This window comes from Urocampus carinirostris, chromosome 4 (genome assembly GCF_059441175.1).
Source record: "Urocampus carinirostris isolate Australia breed hairy pipefish chromosome 4, RoL_Ucar_1.0, whole genome shotgun sequence".
Lineage (NCBI taxonomy): Eukaryota > Metazoa > Chordata > Actinopteri > Syngnathiformes > Syngnathidae > Urocampus > Urocampus carinirostris.
The window spans coordinates 40,012,530-40,033,348 of NC_142352.1; the positions used below are offsets into that span (position 1 = coordinate 40,012,530).

A 20,819-nucleotide genomic window follows, 5' to 3' on the forward strand; every position below is an offset into this window, starting at 1 on the left:
TGTAATATTTTCCCTCATTTAGGTTTTAGATCAGAGGATGGTGTAATAATAGTCTGTGGTTTGCAATAATCTGTGGTCTGTGCAGCCCTTTGAGACTCTTTGTGATTAAGGCCTATACAAATAAATATGACTTGACTTGACATGTGATTACCGTAAGTCACACGAAACAAATTAAGCCGATATTCAAATTCTTGCAGAACATTTCCCAGCGTTGGATCGTCAATGGTTGCAACAGCTTCTGTTATCATATGCTTTCAGCTCATCCATGCCACCACACTGAAGCCTGAGGGCTAGACAGTGTCTGAACAAAACACCGCCAGACCGATGGATTGAACGATCCGAACAGAATGATCACGATCTCATGTCCTGGCCACCCGGATCTCCAGATCTTTCACCATGCAATTTATTTTTGTGGGGATTTGTGAAATGATTTGTCAACGTGGCCCCTATTCCAAAAACATGAATGAGCTGAATGCACAAATAACTAAAGCTGTTGCTACCATTGACAATACAATGATGGGACACGTTTGGCAAGATTTGGCTATCAGCTTGATGAGTAAAAATTAAGATTACAAGCATTTGAATTTACCGCGTGTTTGTATCTCCTTAATAGTTTCCGAGATATTCAATGTCAAAATCTGCCCAAGACTTTTGGAACACCCTGTATTTGAAATTATTTCATTGACGTAATCACCTTTGATCTTAACTGAAAGTTTTTAAGAGTCATGACCTAAGAGAACGCTACTGAACCAAGAAAACCACTCAGTAGAGAAACACTGGATATGATAAAGTCGACAACCAAGAAATGCTGATAAAGTGTTTTGCGGCTATCATCGTGCTTTGAAGTGTTTTCTATCTGTTGTTGCAGTTGTGAGAGTGTGTGTGAGGACTGAAAAAAATAATACATGCAGTAGAGGCTGTTTGAAAGATCATACTCCACTATGGTGCATGAGCAGCGTATATTTGTTTGTAGTCTACATGGAGACACACCTGTTGACAATACAGGACTAAAACCACAAATCTTTGTTTTTCTTTTTATGCTGACGATTGATTCTTCTTAACCTGCCAAAATAACGTGGCAGTGGAAAATGGTACTGTTAGGAATGATACAGCTGCCTTCCATACCACAATGTACTCCCCACTGATATGTTGAATTTAGGTGTGTGGTTAAGGGTGATAAGGAAAGAATGATGACGCTCACCTGCTTGGCCTCCTCCAAGGACCTGTGCAGCCGATTTATCTCCTTCTCATATTTCTCCTTCATCTTGTCCATTTCCTGATCATGGGCAGCTACTTCCTCCTTCAAGGCTCCCTTCAGAGCAGTCAGCTCCCTCTCCCGCTTCCTTAGAACATCCTCTAGCTCTTCCTTTGCCACTAGAACTTCCTGTAACTCCACCTTCACTTGCATTATGTCCTAGAAAAAAAGTTTTTGGGATGAGTGTTACAAACCAAGTCAGGGCAAAAACAGAACATATAAATTGCCTGTCTAAAGTTGAATACAATAATTTCACAACTGCTTAACAGGTACACTAAAGATGAAAAAAGTGATTTTGTGGCAAAAAGTTAACCGATTAAAACCTATTCAACCTGTGTAGACTTAGTTCCACTAAAGCACTACTAGTGATGACAAAAAAAAAAGCACAGCATAAAACTGGAATGGCATTTTAAGGATTCTGCATGCTTGTGTGACTGAACACGCCCTTACTGCCATAATAGAGTCTTTCTCCCCTTCAGGTGCGGACGTTTTGGCCGTGTCAAGCTCGTCGTGCATCTCAGACAACTGATCCTGCAGGTCTCGGATCTCTGTCTGGTATTGCTCCCTCTCCATTTTTACCTGAAATAGCCTGACGGGGCACATAACATGTAAATAATTGCAGTAGCTGGACTGCACTCCATGTGCACAAACATCTGCGTAATGGTTCATAATCACAAACATCTGCACCTGTACTTGTAACTTAAAGGTTATATTTTTCTCAAGGAACGGACTGATAGTGAAAGCATCGGAATCCCCACTACTAGTCAAGTCTAATTAGTAACAACAAATAACCATGTTACTAGCAGAAGGACTTGACAGTGGTGCAAAAAACACATATGAGCAACTCTCCACTGTAATGCTATTAATGCGTTGGATTGTTTTGGAAGTCACAATAATGACCACAAATTTGGAGCCCAAAATGTATCTTGAAGTTAAGCTCAGACAACTTTAACATTTGTTCACAACTTGGCAGCAGCAAAGCACAGAACGCTATTTGGGATTTTTGTTGATACTCGTAAGAACCAGGTGGTGATTCGTGTCTGAAAATGCTAATACTCCTAGATAGGGCCAGTGGCTTTATATTGAAAAAAAAAATGCTGAAATGGCTTTTCATTTGGGGCACGCTTAAATACACCTGAGAAAAGCAACAATACTTCAAACATTAAATGTTGACAATATTTGTATATGATGCTTATTGACAAAATCATCATACAGTAAACTAAATACTTAAACTGTTCAGTTCTTACTCTTCAAGGGTGGTCTGGAGCTCAGCCTCAGTTTTTGACAGATTTTTATTCAAGCATTTGCACTCCTCTGTAGTCCGTTCTTGTTCTCGCTGCAGCTCCTTCAAGCTTGTAGTTGCCATAGTCTCTGCCTTGTATGTCTGGTAAAAGGAAAGTAGACAAACAAATACATTGTGTTAACTGTGAAGGGAAGAACATTTTAAAAGTTTAATAAACTGAACAACAAAAAAATTCCTTCAATTTAATTCCGGGCCGCTCATTTTTTTTTCTTTCCAGAAAGCAGCTTCTTCGTACTGAACTGATTCTATTTTGTGTTTTCTATTAAACCGCAAAATATCCAGACCGTTGGTCGAAGAGGAAAAAACAGTTTAAATAGACATTTTGGTTACCATTCTTTGTTCTTGAAGTTGTTGTTTCAGTTCAGCCAGTCTTTTTTCCAGTGCAGCATTTTGTTCTTGCAGAGTTTTGGTTTGTGCAGACAGACTCGAGCACTGGCATGAGAACACAATGTACAAGAAATATTGACCTTCAGGATAACTTTTCTTTGAGTGAATGTAATTATGTTATTGGGACATTTGATTACAGTATAGTAAAGGAGTAAAGCCAGATGAAAATTAAATCACTTTCAAAACCAAAGCCAATGCCAATATTCCAAAGTGTTTTGAATACATTTCCAAATTTTAAGAGGTGTGAAATAATATTTTCAAACGGACATGAATAAATACAATCAAATAAAACAAACAGTATGAAGTATCAACAGGCAAATAATTTAACTACTTTCCTTTTCAATTAGTTAACGCAAATGAAAGCAATAGACGGGCTAACCAATAACAGAGTGTTTGACTGTTATGACAGCAATCCAAAAATATTTCAACACAACAATGTTGCAGGAGCCACAGACAGATAACTTAAAATCACATAGACGGGCATATATATTTTATTCTGTCTAAAGAACCACTAATCCCACAAAAAGAGGCTGTAAAAATTATCTCACTTTGTCATCAGCAGGGCCTGTCGTGGCTCGGGACTTTAATGTTTGAATTTTCTCAAAGACCAGGTTGACCTTTCTCTTAGTCGTTTCATCATTATCAGCGCTCCTGCAGACAAAAACACAGACCATTCATGGGAGGTTAAAACACAAACTTGGTACGGTTGATTCTGGGAATGGAGATCAGTTGCTCTAAGCTTGGAAAGGGTCGGTAAAGGTCATAGTGCTTCGATTTGCCACCTTAATGCACAAACGGCCTTTTTTCAGCCTCTAACCAAACTGTGTAGCATAATTAAAGGTGGAATGCGTCACTTGAGGTGTACTTAAGAAGTTGAGTAGTAGAATTTTTTCTCTACTAAGTATGACCATCCCAGTCCCCCATCATGGACTGTTCACTCTGCTAGCCTCTGGGAAGAGGTACTGCAGTGTGCGGTGCAGGACCACCAGGCTCCGCAATAGTCTAGTCCCCCTGGCCATTAGACTGTTAAATGGTCAATCTAACATATAGTTAACTTAAATCTAAACGGCTGCTAATCTGACTTTTGCACTACTGGCAGTTTTTTTTTTTTTTTTTTTATAGCTTGCCACTCCTTGCACATTGCTCTCTGCACTATTGTAATTACAGCGTTATTGTTACAGTGTTAATGTTACTGTGTACCTGACTTGTTAACCTGACTGCCCATTTTGCGCATCTGGTTTGCTACTCTTCTTGCACTATCGGCACTATGGTAAAATACTATACGTAGCCAAAATACAATACAACATTATTTATATCTGTACATTCAAGGAAACTGTGGGGGTCAGATGCATCGACATTTCGTTCTGTATACACGTGTACTAGAATGACAATAAAGTAGATCTGAATCTGAATCTGAATCTTACCAATGCCCAACTGAATTCAAAGAGCCCTTATGCTTTATGTTCCTACACGGCCTGCTTTTATCTTACTTTTAGCAAAGCTCTCCGGAGCGGAAGACAGTTGGTAGGAGGGTGACATCACGCTTGTTCTGGCATTTTATTTTTTAGTGTTTGTTAGTATAGCATTCAAATTGTGAAAACAAGAGGCTTTCTTCAAGTACAGTCCAAACGACAACTCAAACCATCGAGAAGATGAAAAAAATAAGAATTTATTTGAGTACGTCTAAAAAATGCACATACTTGCACGGGCATCATGAATGAGCTAATGAGGCTGCAATTATGAAACAGAAGATGGGTGAAGCATGTAAAAAAGTTCCAAAATCCTTGCAGCTTCTTTAAATATGTACACAGCTAAGTAATGGTTTTATTGCTGCAGCATCATATTTATTGAGATCCTAAAAAGGCTGTGAGTCTAAGTACCTCATTGATTGCCAGGCTACTTGAACTGGATTTTTGCGTCTTGAGCCTTCAATAGCATTGAGTGTGTTTACTCAGTCACTGCCAGCAGAGTCAAAATGCATTTTTGCCTCAGCACCAACTTGTTTTGACAGGATTGGTGCATGGGACTGCAATAACAAGAGTGTGTGGTAAAATGATCCCTGCAAACCTTCGGAAAGAGAATTTGTTTTTGTAATGGAATTATTTGGCAAGATATTGCAGCCCTGAAAAGTAAGAATGGTTGTTTTAGTAGAAGTAAGATCGTTAAATAGCTTCTCTTGATTCGTGTGACATTTTGAAAAAAGTACTTAATTTTGCAGTCGCTCCCAGCAAGACGATGTACCGTCAGACTTTTTTTTCCTGGATATTTTTTTTTTACAAATCCAGAAATAGGCAATCCATCACACTTCTTTCCAATCATATTTTGTGTCTGCTTATCTGTAATTCTGAGCTAAAAAACTTCCCGTTTGGTGCAGTTAGGATTAGCCATTTCTCAATGGAATGAAAAGCATTAGGATCAATAAATCTGATGTTGTGCAATGTTTTAATGACAACATCGATATTTTATTCCTTTACATGAAGTCAGTGACACTGTAACATTCTCAATACATGCGTTCTTCTGACACAGATGACTTCAATTACTCATCCCACGACTCTTGGTCCATGTTTGTCTTTGCGGCCTTGAGAATGTAGCTCATTTGCAATCACAGCACTTCCATCTGTGTTTTTTGTCCTTTGTCGTCCTGTGACTCCTGACCTGTATCCCCTACACGCCCAAACAGTTTCCTGTCCTTTTTCTGCATGACCACTTGCACTAAAGACTTGAAAACGTGTATCAACCCTCAACAGTTCCTGCAAGCTGCCATCATTTACCGTCTTTCATCTAAAGCCTCTCACAGAATACGAAAAAAACACATAGCAGATGTATATTTGAAGTAGCAAAGAATCAATGTTTACCATACATAGGAAGATTCTGGCGGCCACCACGGTTTAATTCATCCCACCAGAGTCTCATAAACTGGAGATAATAAGTTTCATTTTACAATAACCTACTGGAAACCATGAAGAAGAACCAGGATCCTGTTACAGTAGCAATCACAAAAGCAGAAGTACTGATATTTAATACTGTAATTTACCAACTCACCGATATGAGTACCGTATATCATTTAATTACATTAAAAACTCACATATTTGATTTGGTCCGTTTGCTCGCTGAGACGATACCTTAAAACATTACAGCATCAGCATCAGAAAAACACTAGTTATTTTTAGCTGTATTAGATGAAGAGCTAATGTTTTTTGTATTAAAATCCTGTGTCATTTACCATACTTAGTGGGTGTGCCGTTGAGAACTAGTGAATTTATGATTTAATAGTTTACAAGGGCACACGTTCATCATAAGTCTAGCTTCTTGCTCTAAAAATGTACCAATGTATTTGAATTAGAAACGACAAGTTTCTTTTTGGGAAGCATTCCGCTGAACCCTCCTAGACTGTCCACCCACGAGGGTCTCACAAAATTCTATGCGAAACACTGAATATTTATGAAATTTCATTTTTTCATCTTCCTCAGTTTCACCTTTACCTTATAAGCTTTCCTCCCTTTGCAGTTGAGACGTGTCAGATTACACACACACAACGCTTAGCCGCTTGATTTAGTCTAAAGCGCTGAGAAAACACTGAGGCAAAGTAAGAGTTTGAAAAAAAATATCCACACAGCTGGAACATTTTGCTGGGTGGGAAAACGAACACATTCCATCACTTTTATCATCAACAGTCATGCTCTGATCTTAAAAAATATCCACCAACTCCCACTGAAGCACTCCTCCCTACATGATGCATGACTTCAAATGTGCTAACTTAGGAACAATAGAATCATTTTGTGGTCCAATACAGATTGAAAAGAATCAAGCTATTATGTATTTTATTGCATAACTCATCCATCAAAATTGGTAGTAAATCAAAACGAACTCACCCATCTTTAAGGTAATTGAAGAGAATTTGTTTTGCTGTCTCTTCGTGTGTTTGTTGTGAAAGCTCCTGCTGACCTTTCAGGAGATCTGGAGTAGCCTGAATGGGACAGGAAATGAGAGAATCGTCTGAACGTGATGACAGAGAGGTCAAACTGGTTTACTACAGCAGGAATCCATTAACTACAACAACATATCATCATAACAGCCATTGATTCAAATTAAGTAAAGCCTTTTTATTTGTATCAGTCTGTGTTTCCGTCTTCATTTTTTGATCTTGTGTTTGATTCTAGGAAACCATGTGGCCAGCGCAATAGCAAGCCTGGAAAATGAGTGGAATGATAGGTTTGTAATTTGTGGTATGGGTCAAAATATGCAGTTCAATATGCACACACCTCATGCCAACCGCGTGCGACGCCACTGGCAATTGCCATTGCTTCTGGTGTCAGGTGTGCGCAGGCACTTTTTGGAAGAAAACGGCATGTCGCCAAAGGCAAAGAGTATCAAACATGTTTGATGCTTTTAGCACTGAGTCGCCAAATCCTTCATGTTTGCGGGAGAGCAAGTAAATCGCCACTTGCCGTAAGTGTTCCAAATACGGAACACCACTGTGACGTCTTTGACCGGAGTTTACTCGAGGACACAAATGGTCCGTTGTAGTGATGGGAATTCCGACTCTTAGGAGAACCGGCTTTTCGACTCAACTCACTAAAAAGAGCCGGCTCATCGGCCCCAAAGCGGCTCTTCAAATTGTTCTTGTTGCTTTCATCCATATACTGTATTACCAATCATTACGTAACATTATGCACTGAATGATTTAAAAATGGGGGAGAGACAAAATAAGAAACGAAAGAAAAATAAATACATTAAAAATAAGCATGATAGATAAAAGAAGAAGAAAAGGGAAAAAGCTAGGAAAAAAAGAAACAAAACACTAAAAATATAAAAGAAAAATTACAGGTTTTTGAGGGTCCCTGTCAACGGTATATTACCAATATTACCAATAATAATAGTAGTTAAGGTAATAATAGTAACATTATGCACAAAAATAATATATTTTTTAAATCTTTATTCAACTAAATTATAATAGGTTCCTTTTTTCACACTACAGTAAACTTTTAACTGATTTAAATTTCGAACCAGTATATACTAAAAAAAATCTTAAATTATAGCAACTTAGAATGTCTGACAAACACACAGCAAAATGTTGATTAAAAGTATTCACTGCAAAACTAAATGAACCATGAAATACAATAATAAACTTAATATTTTTATATAAAACATTAACACTGAAAACACAGGAAACATAAATTGAAATACTCATAAATCTACAAAAAAAAGATAGAATACAAAACAAATGTAACCTTTTCTAAATTTGAAAATTTAAAGTCAACCACACGGAATACCTGAAAAAAAATTAATTGCGACCAAGCACAAAAGAAAAAAAGGGTCTCGAAGGGAACCAGCTCTTTATTGGTGGGTAGCCAGCTCCCGTAGTTCACTTCCAAGAGCAGGCTCTTAAAGCAGTTTCTTTCGTGAACCGTGTTGCCTCAGCATCGCATTTTTTGCGATACAGCCCTCATTCGCCTTTTCTTTCGGCACATTAGTAAATACTGTATTCTTAAACGCTATCTAACTATATGGTGAAAGCTATTTCGAATGGTCACAAAATTCGAAAATAGGTGACGTAAACAACTTGGAGGAGAGCGGAAAACCGCGCCGCTGAAAATGGCGTCAGGTGCGTAAGGGCAGGCACGGTGCCGTTAGCGTTTTGCAGCCAAAGCCGCAAACGCCAAATTCCCCACACGGTTGCCAAAAGGTGTGCGCGAGGCTTAACATTCAGTGCTTAAAGCACCGCCTATGGTGGTCGGTCGAGATAAAATAGAATCCATATTTTCTACTCAAAAATCCTTAACATTGATTTGCCCACACAAGTGCTATTTTTAGAGACTATCATCAAATTGAATTGCGTTTATTGTCATTGAGTGTGTGTGTGAATGGGTAAGTGTGACGCACATTGTAAAGCGCTTTGAGAGCTCTTCACTTTAAAAGCGGTATATAAATGCAGACCATTTACCATTATTGACCGTTTTTTGGGTCTTAATCAAATCAATTTATATGAAAGTAAATGGTTCCACCAAGGTTTGCAAATATGATAAGGGATAAACTAGTAAACGATAATTGTTTAATATAATGGCAACTACAAATAATGTTTTGTTTCTGGTTTGTCAGATTGAAATCCAATGGACAGAATTATAAAATAATAATTTGTTTCCTTACTATTTCAATCGTTGCGTTTTATTTCATGATTGGTTTTGCTACACTTTACAACAAAAAGACAATAGCAACAATTTGCAAAAGGACAAGCGCAAAGGTTTATGTTATGGCGCCCTCATAAATTACCTGTACATCTTTGTCTGTGCTTGCTTTTTTGCCAACAGTTATGGACTTGGATAAAGACGTTGACAGCTTGCCTGCAGAAGACCCAATGTCAGTGCAGTCTTTATTCTTGAGCGTGACAGTTGTGGAAACGTTTTGGGGTTTTTGATATCCCTGGATGTGGCCTACACCTGTAGACAAGGTGCTCTGGGGTGATCCAGGAGCACTAGTGGCACGGGACATTGGCTTAGAATTGAGCATGAACCAGGCATCCTGATTGCCGGCTGTCCTGTTCAGCCGGAGCTGCGAGGGCCGCAGGACATGCTCCATTGAAGTGCCATGATGACGGCTCGATTCTTCTAGAGGGCTGTAGCCTTCCATGCGGCCCAAGGCGCTATCCACGCTGTGAGATCTTTTCCTGTCCTCAGGATTTATTCGGTTCCTTCGTCCAGCCCTGCCCCGCCGATGGTGGGTGCCTTCTTTGCCATCAAACTTGTCAATGAGCTCATCGACCCCGGGAATGGATCCGGTGTCAATATCTCGGCCCGACCCGGGGACGAAAGGGATATAGCGGCGGTTTTCATGACGGTTGATGGTGTCTGCGTATAGAATATCCATGTTTTCATCGCCATGGAGCTTGGAGGTGGAGGGTGAGGAGGAGTGTCGAGAGCGAGAAGATGCCTGAAGGACGGGTCCACTGGAGTCAGACCTCCTCAACAGGAGGATATCCGGCTCGCGGCGTTTGCGATCAAGGCTGGAGTTGGCACTGCTTACTGAGATGGGAGATTTGCATTTTGTTTTGTTTAGGTCACTCATGGTACTTGAAACTGCAGACGCTTGGGTATTACTTTTGAGAGTCAGCTTGGACTCAAGTGGACTCGGATCGCTAAGACTGGGTTTGAATTGAGGCTGGGCCACTTGCGGTTTGCTTTGCAGTTGAGAATGCTGGGCTGGACCTAAAGACTGGAGGGGTAATTTTGGTTTCAGGGATGAGGCCTCAGTCAAGCTTGAAGACGAAGATTGACTTTTGATCGATTGTGCAGGTGCTTTGTTCCGATCAAGGCTAGCAGACCGGTTGCGGGATGGTGCAGAAAATGTGGATGAAGACTGAGTTTTAGTCTCAGCAAGAGAAAGGGGCCTTTGAGATTGACTCTGGAAGTTCATAGAGTTAGTTTCTGGATCATAGGGCTGCAGGATTTCAGGATGCCTCTGAAAATTCAGAAGGGTTTGTGCTTTCCTATCTTGCGCATCTGCAGAGACATTCTCAGACATGGCGTACTGCATCATCTTCTGAGACCTATACTCCCCAAAGGGACTATTGAGTCCACCTTCCTTGTCCCCTCGAAAATCATACTCATGGTAGTTCTCAATGAAAGAGCTTTCTGTCTCAATATAGCCATTAGTGTTGGGGTCAAATGATTGAGGACCACTGTCCTGGTTGTTTAGAACTACATATGGATGTCCATCTATACCCTGGACACGGATGCTCAGACCATAAGTGCCATTGCTGTGGGGCCTAGAAGAGCGAGATGGTTGGGTGTAGCCCCGCTGTGGTAGACTAGTGGGAATGCCAGTCACTTTGTAGGACTCCATCAGGAATGCAGAAGGAAAATAAATCCCTCTTCCTGGAGGAATTAATGAAAAAGTCCATTAGTAAGAAAAAAGACATCCTATAACTTATTGAACTCTTTTTTTTCCTACGTAACAGTCGGACACTAAAGAAGCTTGGCTATATAATATCATTCCAGTTTTCATTACTTTTGGGTATAGTATGAGTGACCAAAATACTCAAGACACGCAGAACTAGGGCTGCACAATTAACCAAGCGATGTGACGTAGTGCGGTAGTGAAACCGCAAATAACTGCGTTTTTTTCAAGGTTTTGTAGTGAGTGATGGAGTTTTGGCCAACCACAGTTGTTACTGTTCGAAATCTTAAAGCGCCGGCCAATTAGAGGCAAGTTTTAGTAACTGCACTAGCCAATAAAAGCGATTCAAAGTTTGCAAGCGCCACACTATGCCACACCCACCATGTAAGCTTATTGAGTCGTCATTGCGGAATCCGTAAACATAGTCCCAGAGTCAACAAACAAGAAGGAAACAGAGCTTGGACCGAAGTACGGCGGTACATCACTTGTTTGGACCTTTTTTGGTTTTGACGAAGCAGACGTGGAACAGAAGAAAACGCCCGTTGCAGAATTTGCTTTCTTGTAGTCGCTAGGACCAGAGGAAACACTAGTATTTTGTACCAGCACCTTAAAAATGATTACATACTACAATACACAGCATGTAAAAAGAATTACAAGTAAAAGACGAAGAAGGTGAATCTACAATTGGACTGAGAGGTAAACAAACCTCCAGCATAGCAGCATTTGCGACCTTCACGCCGTACAAAAAAAATTCGCAAAGGCACAAAGAAATGACTCAAGCTAAAAATGTCAAATAGTGTCCAACCCCAAAACTGCATTATCAATTAGAGGTAACACTTTTTATTTATGCAAGTTAAGACATAAAATGTTATAAGAGTAATAAATAGTTGTAGCAGTAGTGTTAATAAGTTAGCAGGAATGGTGGGTTTGAATTGAATATTTTTAGGGTCAAATGTTTACCTTTTTATATTGTGCACAATTTCTTGTTGTTGTTGTTGTGTACGTTGGTGTGTTTTTTTAAGTGCGTACAATTTATCTTTTATACTGTGCGAATGTTATTGATTTTTTTTAAGAATTCATTATTTCCTTTTTACAAATGTTATTGGTTCTTTTTAAGAGTTCATTATTTCCTTTTTTCAAATGTTATTAATTTTTTTTAAGAGTTCATTATTTCCTTCTTTCAAATGTTATTTTTGTTAGAGGTTGGCTTTGGTTATGAAGACATGTCAAAATAAATAATTGGTATGTTATTTTGTGATGTTTTATTTTGAAAATTTTCTAGACCACTATTTTAATAATCTTGAAGGGCTGTCGAGTGCATTTCATCGGTGGTTAGGTACTTCTATCAATTGAGGAATTGCAAAGTAAAAAATGGTCAAAAGAAAGCAAACCTAACAAAGCTCGTCAGAACATGGTGCTGTTTTCTCTAGGTTTAGCATTTCAATATGGTTGAGTGTTAACAAAAACAAAATAAGCACAGAAAATGTAATAAGGAAAAAAAAAAAAAAAAAATCGCATTGAAATCGCAATACTGGTCTGAAAAATCACAATTAGGTTTTTTTTGTTTTTGTTTTTTTTAAACGTGCAGCCCTAAGCAGAACATCAACCTAGAACTAGGCCTAAGTTTTGTTTTTTGTTTTTTTAACTACAGACAATTTTAATAAAATGACAAGATCTATTCCCCCTCTTTATGCAATTTATATTTAACGCTGTGGACCTCTGTAGCTTTCCCCTTGCGAGTTTATGTAGCTATTGCGCAATATAATGCTTTATTTAATTGAAACAACTGCAACTTTGGTGGCCAATATGTTTAAAGTTTCTTGCAGTCGCTGACCTGGATTTAACACATGTAGTGCCAGCAAATCAGCTAGCATTAGCAGCTAACATTGCAGAAACAAAAATTCACCAACAAAACGACCATTTGAAAATGGAAATCAATTTATTCTTTACTATCTATTAGCAATATTGTTGTATGGAAAAGTGAAAAATTACTACTTAAGGCTAAATAAATGTTTTACCAGTTACCATAGGTAATCATCTATTCTCTCAGAACATTGAATTTTTCATGTGAAATACTTAGAATTGTGATTTTTGTGTCTTATTTTACTTACTGCCCTTATAAAGTAGGGGCAAAAAAAAACCAGAGGAAACAAACGTAAAATTAAATCGAATCTGAGATTTTATTTTGGCTCAAAATCAGTCCGCCTTAACAGACCCTGAATCATGTCCGACAAGGTTCACTTACATAAAAGCTTTGCAGGTTTGTGACCAACACATTTGGTATGGTAAAACAATTGTTTATCAGGCATGAACCAAATAAGATAATACTGATCAAAAGACAAATATCACAGCATACAGTCACTTGAGGGTAAATTGGACCCTAAACAACAGCTTTCTACTTCTCATTTACAATAATAGACATGTTTTAAAACATTGACAAATGAGCAGTAGAAGAAGCAATAAATCAACCAGTGTACAAACACGAAAGGTTGTTGTGAAGAAATCTTCACGGCGGGAAGGCTACAAGAGACAAAGCCATCAGCAGGCACCATGTGTTATTGAGGACAATGGGCTTTCAGTAAGTTCCTGTTTGCCTTGCTGATAATGTCCCAGTTACCTGATGCAACAATATAAAGACAAGCTGAGATGGGCCTGGAAGAGGACTCTGATAAGAATAGCAACAAAGACCAAAGCAGGATACATCATCAAGCCAGGACAGCCAAATGTTCAACCGACACCCTTTTGAAATAAATGTAGCAAGACGGCAGCCATACGGTGTTTACTGTAAACCTTGATATTGAACATCTCAGGACACACACACACACATCTATGCATAGCAAACTAATTTCTGAATGAGCAAGAATAGAAGAACGGGGAAAAACTCCCCCCAAAGAAGAAACCTTGCAAGAACTTTGGCTTTTTTGCTTTCCTCTGTCAGTATTTTAACGAGAACAAACAGAATACAGGAAAAGGCTGAAGAAAGAAAACAGGATTTTGGGAAGTTAGCAGTAGAGAAAGTGATGAGAGAACAATGGGCACAACAACTGCTGCAGCGATAACGCCAACAGCGCCATGTTGACAGCAATGATGTTGGGCAGCTCCTGACATGAAAAGCGAATACAAGTGAAAACATTTAAGTTAATTTTGTTCTACCACAAATGTTGTGCAGCCTTTCTGCATAGTTGACTTTTGGTTTCTCGACATCTTCTAAATATCCAATTAGATTAATTTAACTTATTTGTGCTTAAACAGTCCTCGAGTAGAAATTGACAGAAGAGAACATTCTTTAAAATGGCATGCACTATTTTACAGAAATGTAAGCCTTACTGTAAAATAATGCAGTCTGTACTATGTATCGTACTATATCATCTCAATGATTCCAATGATTAGATTGTTGGCAATTACACATGAGGAACTTGTAAACAGCACCCAACCTGTAGCAATCACCTAGCCAGGTGAAAAAAATTAAATTTTAACTCCTTGCTATTTTTCAATTTTGAAAACTTGATCTAAAAAGCTGGACAGCTTGACATATTCAGTTAAGTAACCTGCAACATTTTAAAAATATTTGTTTTCAAAAATATATCCTTATATCGTGTTGGATTTTACTCGAAAATAACAAAATTATTTCCAGAAGATCGAAAGAAAAAGGCTAGGTTCTGTGACATAATTCATCCCCTACCCTACAAATTCAAATCTAAAGTGTCTTTGTTGTATAACACAAATCACTGTTTCAGTACTGTCTGGCAATAACCACATATTTTTATAACTCCCACATTTCACCAGTGAGATGCATAAACTGAAAAAAAACAAAAACACGGGTCACATAATCCATATGTGACTGGCCTAATGAGTTATTAATATAATCTTTATTGAATAATTATTACAGTTTACCACCTTAATTTCAATGAAAATTCATCATCTAAAACAGGCATTGTAAAGCGAATCACAAAAGGGCCAAAGCTTGTGCATGTTTTGAGTTTTTTGTTACTTATTGGCGCAAATGGCAACCAGTTTTACATCCATCCATCCATCCATTATCGGCACCGCTCATCCTCAGTAGGGTCGCGGGGGTGCTGGAGCCCATCCAAGCTATCCTCGGACAGTGGGGAGGGAACACCGTGAACTGGTTGCCAGCCAGTCGCAGGGCACACAGGGACAGACTCACTCGCTCATTCACACCTAGGGACAATTTGGACCGGCCAATTAACCTGACATGCATGTTTTTGGAATGTGGGAGGAAACTGGAGTGCCCGAAGGAAACCCAAGCAAGCACGGGGAGAACATGTAAACTCCACACAGGAAGGTTCAATCTCATGATCAATGACAAATCATGTTATTATTATATTGTTACTATGTTAGTAATGCGGTATAATCAAGTTGTTATTATTTAAAGTAGGGTTAAAAATAGGTTCAGTCAGCCACCAAAATATCATGCCAGTTAGAAAATTGTTTTCCTAGAAAATCCCAATGACCCATGTAAAAGTCGAGGCCCGCGGAACACATCCGGACCCCAAGGTTTTCTCCGGCTCTTGAGAAGATCTTGATTTATTTTTGCATCATAAACCTGGAATTGTTGAATATTTGTTTTCACTGCTTGTTACTTTTCCTTGCACTTTATTTTATAGTAGTTAAGTAAATGATAGGGAATTGCTACTATTGTTTTATTTGATGTGATTTTAGGCTTATTTTGCTAAAATAAAAAACATAAGATACTGATGGTGCTGGAATAATACTGGTTTCTTTTATTTGAAGTTTTTACAAAGTGGATTTTTTCATCAAGAAAATTTGTCTTTTGTGCCTGTTGACAATAAATTTACTAACTGAGCCATAAGAATATATTGCTTTATTTTCCTAATCATATTGGAATGTGGGCAGCACGGCGGCGCAGTGGTTAGCGCATGTGCGGCACAGTTCTAAGGTCTTGGGAACCTCCTGTGTGGGTTCAAATCCAGCTACGGGACATACTGTGCGGAGTTTGTATGTTCTCCCCGTGCTTGCGTGGGTTTCCTCCGGGCACTCCGGTTTCCTCCCACATTCCAAAGACATGCATTTCAGGTGGATTGGCCGGTCCAAATTGTCCCTAAGTGTGAATGAGCGAGCGAGTTGTCTGTCCCTGTGTGCCCTGCGATTGGCTGGCAACCAGTTCAGGGTGTCCCCTGCCCACTGCCCGATGATTGCTGGGATGGGCTCCAGCACCCCCGCAACCCTACTGAGGATAAGCGGTGCAGCTAATGAGATGAGATGAGATATTGGAATGTATGAGGTCAATTTTTAGTAGGTTCAATAAAGTTCACTAAAGTTTACTATATGCGTCAATTTAAAAATGTTCCACATTTGATCAGTCCAACCTTTGGCTTGTGGATTAATTTTTGATTTGGCCTTCCATCCGTTTGACTTTTGACACCCCTGCCTCAGACACACAAATGATTTATTAACAAACTGCAGAACCTTAATGACAAATCTTGTTGATTTGATTTTCCTGTTTAAAAAAGAAAACCCTTTAAGAGACCAGATTCTGACATGTGACCTAAAATAACCGATATTTGTCATATTCAATTTAAACCTTTCTGTTGTCATAGTGTGATTTTAACAGTGGTGGGCCGTCAGAGCCTGCAACTCCTTCTCTGCTGGCCTAAAAATATCTGAATCACGTGATGCTAATTATGTTTCGTCCATCAATGCCTATTAAATAATTCCGACTTGTCCGTCAGCTTCCTTCCATTGCTTCTCCCTGGTTGCACTGCTTCTAGAGATGATTTAACCAATCACATTCCAGCCCATTAGTTGTTGCAAGGCACAGAAATCTACCCAGATGCCTTTACAAAAAATCCTGAAAGCCGCGTACCATAACATCAGTCCTCAAAATAGTTGACGGTTGAGTCAATCGGATTGCAAGTTAGTGTCTGAGCGAATGCCAGCGGGTTTCACAAACTATGATTGGCTTGGGGGCGGTAATTCACACAAGTGATTGTGCAAAAAAAATCATTAAACTTTAAGAGCTGGCAAAGAAAATATATAGTTGTGTTGATTCAATAGCCAAAGATCAGACAACTCAGAAGCGAGCAAGGTTGTGTTCGCCACTTTCAGCATAGAGGTAGGATCTTTAGCCCAAGCCCAAGTCTGACCCGATCTTAATTTTAGGCCAGGTCGTGCCTAAAACGTCAATCATTATGTTCGAGACCGTCCAAGCTTCTCTCTTGCTGACATTTTTTTGTTATCCACCTGCCATTGTACTTCTTTGTCTCTGTTTATACAGTCTGGTTTAACTTTGATGTTGTTCCAAAAGACAGGCTTTACCTGTCACGCGCCTTTCAGTCCCAACCCCCTCTGGCACAGTCACCGTTGCTGGCTCCTCAAGTGGACTGCAACATCGCTGTCGGAACCAGAGAACTAGGTGGAAGAGAGGTGATAGGGGCCAATCACTGGCTCTCACCACCTCTCCTTTTACCTGAGTCCTAACAATTAAAATGAGATGTTTCAGTACCAGGAGCCAGTTAATTTGCCAACGACACATCACTAAATCAGACAGGAGTTGAAATGGCTAGCTGTAAACTGCATGGCGCGCACCTGGATTTTAATGAGGTACAGGGTTGGCTCGGTGTATAATACAAATTCCGGGCTATTAGCCGTAAATTTTGACACAAGCTTTAAACCCTGTGTCTTATGCAATTTTTTTTTTTTTAATTTTTAAGCATTTTTGAAGGGGTGTCACTACTTTGTGGCTCCACTATTGCGGGTTCAGAGCTTCGCAGGTCTAAAAAATAATAATAATAATAAAATAAAACATTTTTTTTAAAAAAATTCTTTTTAAACCATTTTTGAAGGGGCGTCGCTACTTCGCGGATTTTCACTTTTCGCGGTGGTTTCGGTCCCCATTAACCGCGATAACCGAGGGATTACTGTATATCGTGTGTTTTGAAGTAAATAGTTTGCACGGTTGTTGTATTCTATAGATAATCCTTGATGAAACAAAGCAATTTTCGCGGACATCAAAAAAATCGAAGACGGACAGGGGACGTAATGGTGAGTTACGCAGACTTTATAGTTTTTGGGTGTCTTATTTATCTAATAAGTATATTTTGAAATGGTCATCATATCTTGAATCCCAAGAGTTTATTCCAATCGTACAGACACGTAGTTGTTTATCAAAAGGTATCATATATTATTAAAACTTTCCGTGGACCGTCTTTGTGAATATCTCATGTTTGAATTTGGGCACATACAGCTTATAACCAGGTGTCACGGTTGCCCATTACCCTCACTTGGCCCCGCCCGTTTGGCTCCAGCTGCGGCTCGTTGGCTGATTGGCTTCCCTCCTATTTAAGCTCAGTGCTCTCACTCACCCCTTGTCAGTCCGTCAACAAATCTCTGCACCCGCAAGATGTGTGTTTTGACTCTGTCCGGTATCCTGCTTGTGAATCCAGTCCGGTATCGATCCCGTTTATCTAGTCCTGTTTGATATCTGACTCCAGTTTCCAGTATCTGGTATGGATCCTGTCCGTCCCGTCCTGTATCGATCCCGTCTGTCCAGTATCTGCTCGTGTGTCTGGTATCGATCCTGTCTGTCCTGTCCTGTATCAACCCCGTTCTGTCCGGTATCGACCCCAACCTGTCCGGTATCTGCTCGTGTATCTGGTATCGATCCTGTCTGTCCTGTCCTGTATCGACCCCGTTCTGTATCGACCCCATCCTGTCCGGTATCTGCTCGTGTATCTGGTATCGATCTCGTCGGCCTCTGGCTAATTGTTTTTCCTATCCGGACTTCAGTCTTACTTCTTCCGCCCAGCAATCGCCGAATCATTTGCGTTAGTGTTCACGCGCATGACTGCCCCATTCCCGTAAAATAAAGCTTGTGTGAAAACATTACGCATCTGGGTCCCCCTCCTGTTCTGCCAAGTGCGGCTTATGTATGTACATATTGTTTTTCCTTTAAAAATGTACTGGGAGCGGCTTATAATCAGGTGAGCTGTCTAGCCTGAAATTCACTGTACAGTACTTCTCGAACTAAGGGAACGATCAATGGAAAGGGTTGGAGGGCTACTTATTAGGTACAAAAACAACTTTCAAGCTTTGGATGTATTTATAGACGTACACAGTGAAATCTCCAGGGGGTCAAGATGTCAAATCCGCACTTTTGATCCGACCGAGCCCATTTTGATCTTTCCTCGGTAATTACTTCTGAAGTGCGAGAATGCCTGACCATGTTGATAACCTGCTAAGCCCGCAAGAAGAAAACAAAAGAGATCATGAAAAGAAAGTTGATCCAAATCACTTGAAACCACAGTCAACAGGGATTTACACACATCAAAAACTTATGTAACCTCATTTAGAAACTTAGAAGTTGGCAAACGTACTCGAGTACACGTACCTCAGTAATTAAGTATTTGTACTTCGTTACTTCCCAGCGCAGTCTTTCGAACCACCGGTGACGTTAATAACAAAAGTAGCACTTTTGAGTCAATGTATTAGTAGGCAGCTATTTACGCAACGAGAATTCACTTTGGGGATAGAGTACGTTCACGTTGCTACTCGGTGCAACAGGTGATTCTTAAGTATTCGGGCACCAAAATGTTTTTTTACTTGTTTCAGAAATGACACGAACGTCCCAAAAGTCTTTAAAAGCTGCTAAAAATGCCACTTGTTGAGTTTGGTCGCTCACAAAACAACAGACGCGTCCGAACATCGCTAGAAGGAGTAAGCAACTCACCAGTAGCACTTGTTCGTCGGTCCACTCTCCGCCTAAAATGTTTAATAATATTTGAAAAATATGAATTTAGCTCGCAAAGTGGCCAGGCCTAGTTTTGTCAACTTATTAACCGTAGCGCTACTTCACTGAGGGAGACGCTTTGGAAAGGAGGAGGACGCCTCACAGCCCCCACTCAGTCCCACCCCGCCCGCTGAACCAAGCGCACTTACCCGCCCACCAGGGTCCTGAAACAGGCCGATGTAGTCGAGGAGCACCGCTGCAGACTAAACCGATCTTACCAAACCAAATTCTTCAAACTTGGTGACTGTTAACAATGGAAAACACGAGGTGCATATCTTATAGATCCCTCAAAATAATGATAAAAAAATAAACATTAAAAAAGACACACACCAAAATTAACCAAAGTCAACATCGCTAAAACAAATCATACATCCAAGTTGAATTATTTCCGAGTGATTGCACAACAAAAATACATTTTACCTATTAAATAAATTAAAATCAATCCCCCTTGATGACGCATGAAAGTTTTAGAGGAGGTTCTGCAAGTTTTTAAATTCTAGAGCGCCATCTGCTGGAAAGTAAAAGTCATCTGATGCATGCAATACCCGTTCATAATGTCAATAAAACAATGAATACGTAGCCTACCTATTGTCATAATATAAATCTGAAAACGTTTTCTTTCTTTTTTTTTTAATTATCAAAATCCTCATAATCAAATGTTATTGTACTAGACTACCGATTACAAGTTTAGGGTCGCTTAGATTCTTTGACAAAATCAGTGTCTGAAGGAACGTTTCTATAGTTTATATTATGTGATAGTTACTTACTTAGTAATACTATAGTTTCTATTTAGTTTGCAACTCTTTTGATAAATCAAAAGTGTGACTTTTCATGGAAAACATGATTGTGTTTGTGTGACCCCAAACTTCTGAACGATAGTGTAGGCTTCATCTTCTTCGCACTATTGTTCTGATGCTCCCACAATTTGTCCAGTCTCCAAGCACCATCTTGTAAATATTTTTGCGTATTTATCCTAACATACTTTTTATCTTGTTTCTCCTTTAAGTCTTTATTTCGTGTTTATCCTGGAGTGCCACGTTTAATCTCGTCGTAAACAATGTTCACTACGTTGTTGTTATTAAAACCAACAAAGACAATTCTAACTATAACAATAGGTTATTAGTCATGTGTTTAATTATGAATATTACAAAGGGAACATTTAAATGATCGAAGATGTTTTTTTTAATGGGGTTTATTACCCACCACACTTG

The 20,819-nt window shown here is 39.4% G+C and overlaps 1 protein-coding gene across 4 annotated transcripts in view; it reads right to left on the reverse strand.

Annotated features, from left to right (window-relative positions):
- Nucleotides 1–19,710, reverse strand: part of cgnl1 (cingulin-like 1) — a 53,354-nt gene extending 33,644 nt beyond the window's left edge. For 3 of the 4 annotated variants that reach the window (XR_015850340.1, XM_088334526.1, XM_088334528.1), the window contains exons 1-8: nucleotides 19,549–19,710; nucleotides 9,216–10,816; nucleotides 6,818–6,912; nucleotides 3,494–3,596; nucleotides 2,889–2,990; nucleotides 2,503–2,639; nucleotides 1,706–1,844; nucleotides 1,202–1,414 (exon numbers count right to left, since the gene is read on the reverse strand). Coding sequence is in view for 3 of the 4 variants with exons in the window: in XM_088334526.1 (XP_088190652.1) it covers nucleotides 1,202–1,414; nucleotides 1,706–1,844; nucleotides 2,503–2,639; nucleotides 2,889–2,990; nucleotides 3,494–3,596; nucleotides 6,818–6,912; nucleotides 9,216–10,784 (2,358 nt within the window). In the remaining variant the exon portion in view is untranslated. Of the gene's footprint in view, nucleotides 1–1,201; nucleotides 1,415–1,705; nucleotides 1,845–2,502; nucleotides 2,640–2,888; nucleotides 2,991–3,493; nucleotides 3,597–6,817; nucleotides 6,913–9,215; nucleotides 10,817–17,138; nucleotides 17,248–19,548 lie in introns of those variants that run through there. The other variant, XM_088334527.1, reaches the window with a different exon arrangement.
- Nucleotides 19,711–20,819: the final 1,109 nt, after the last annotated feature.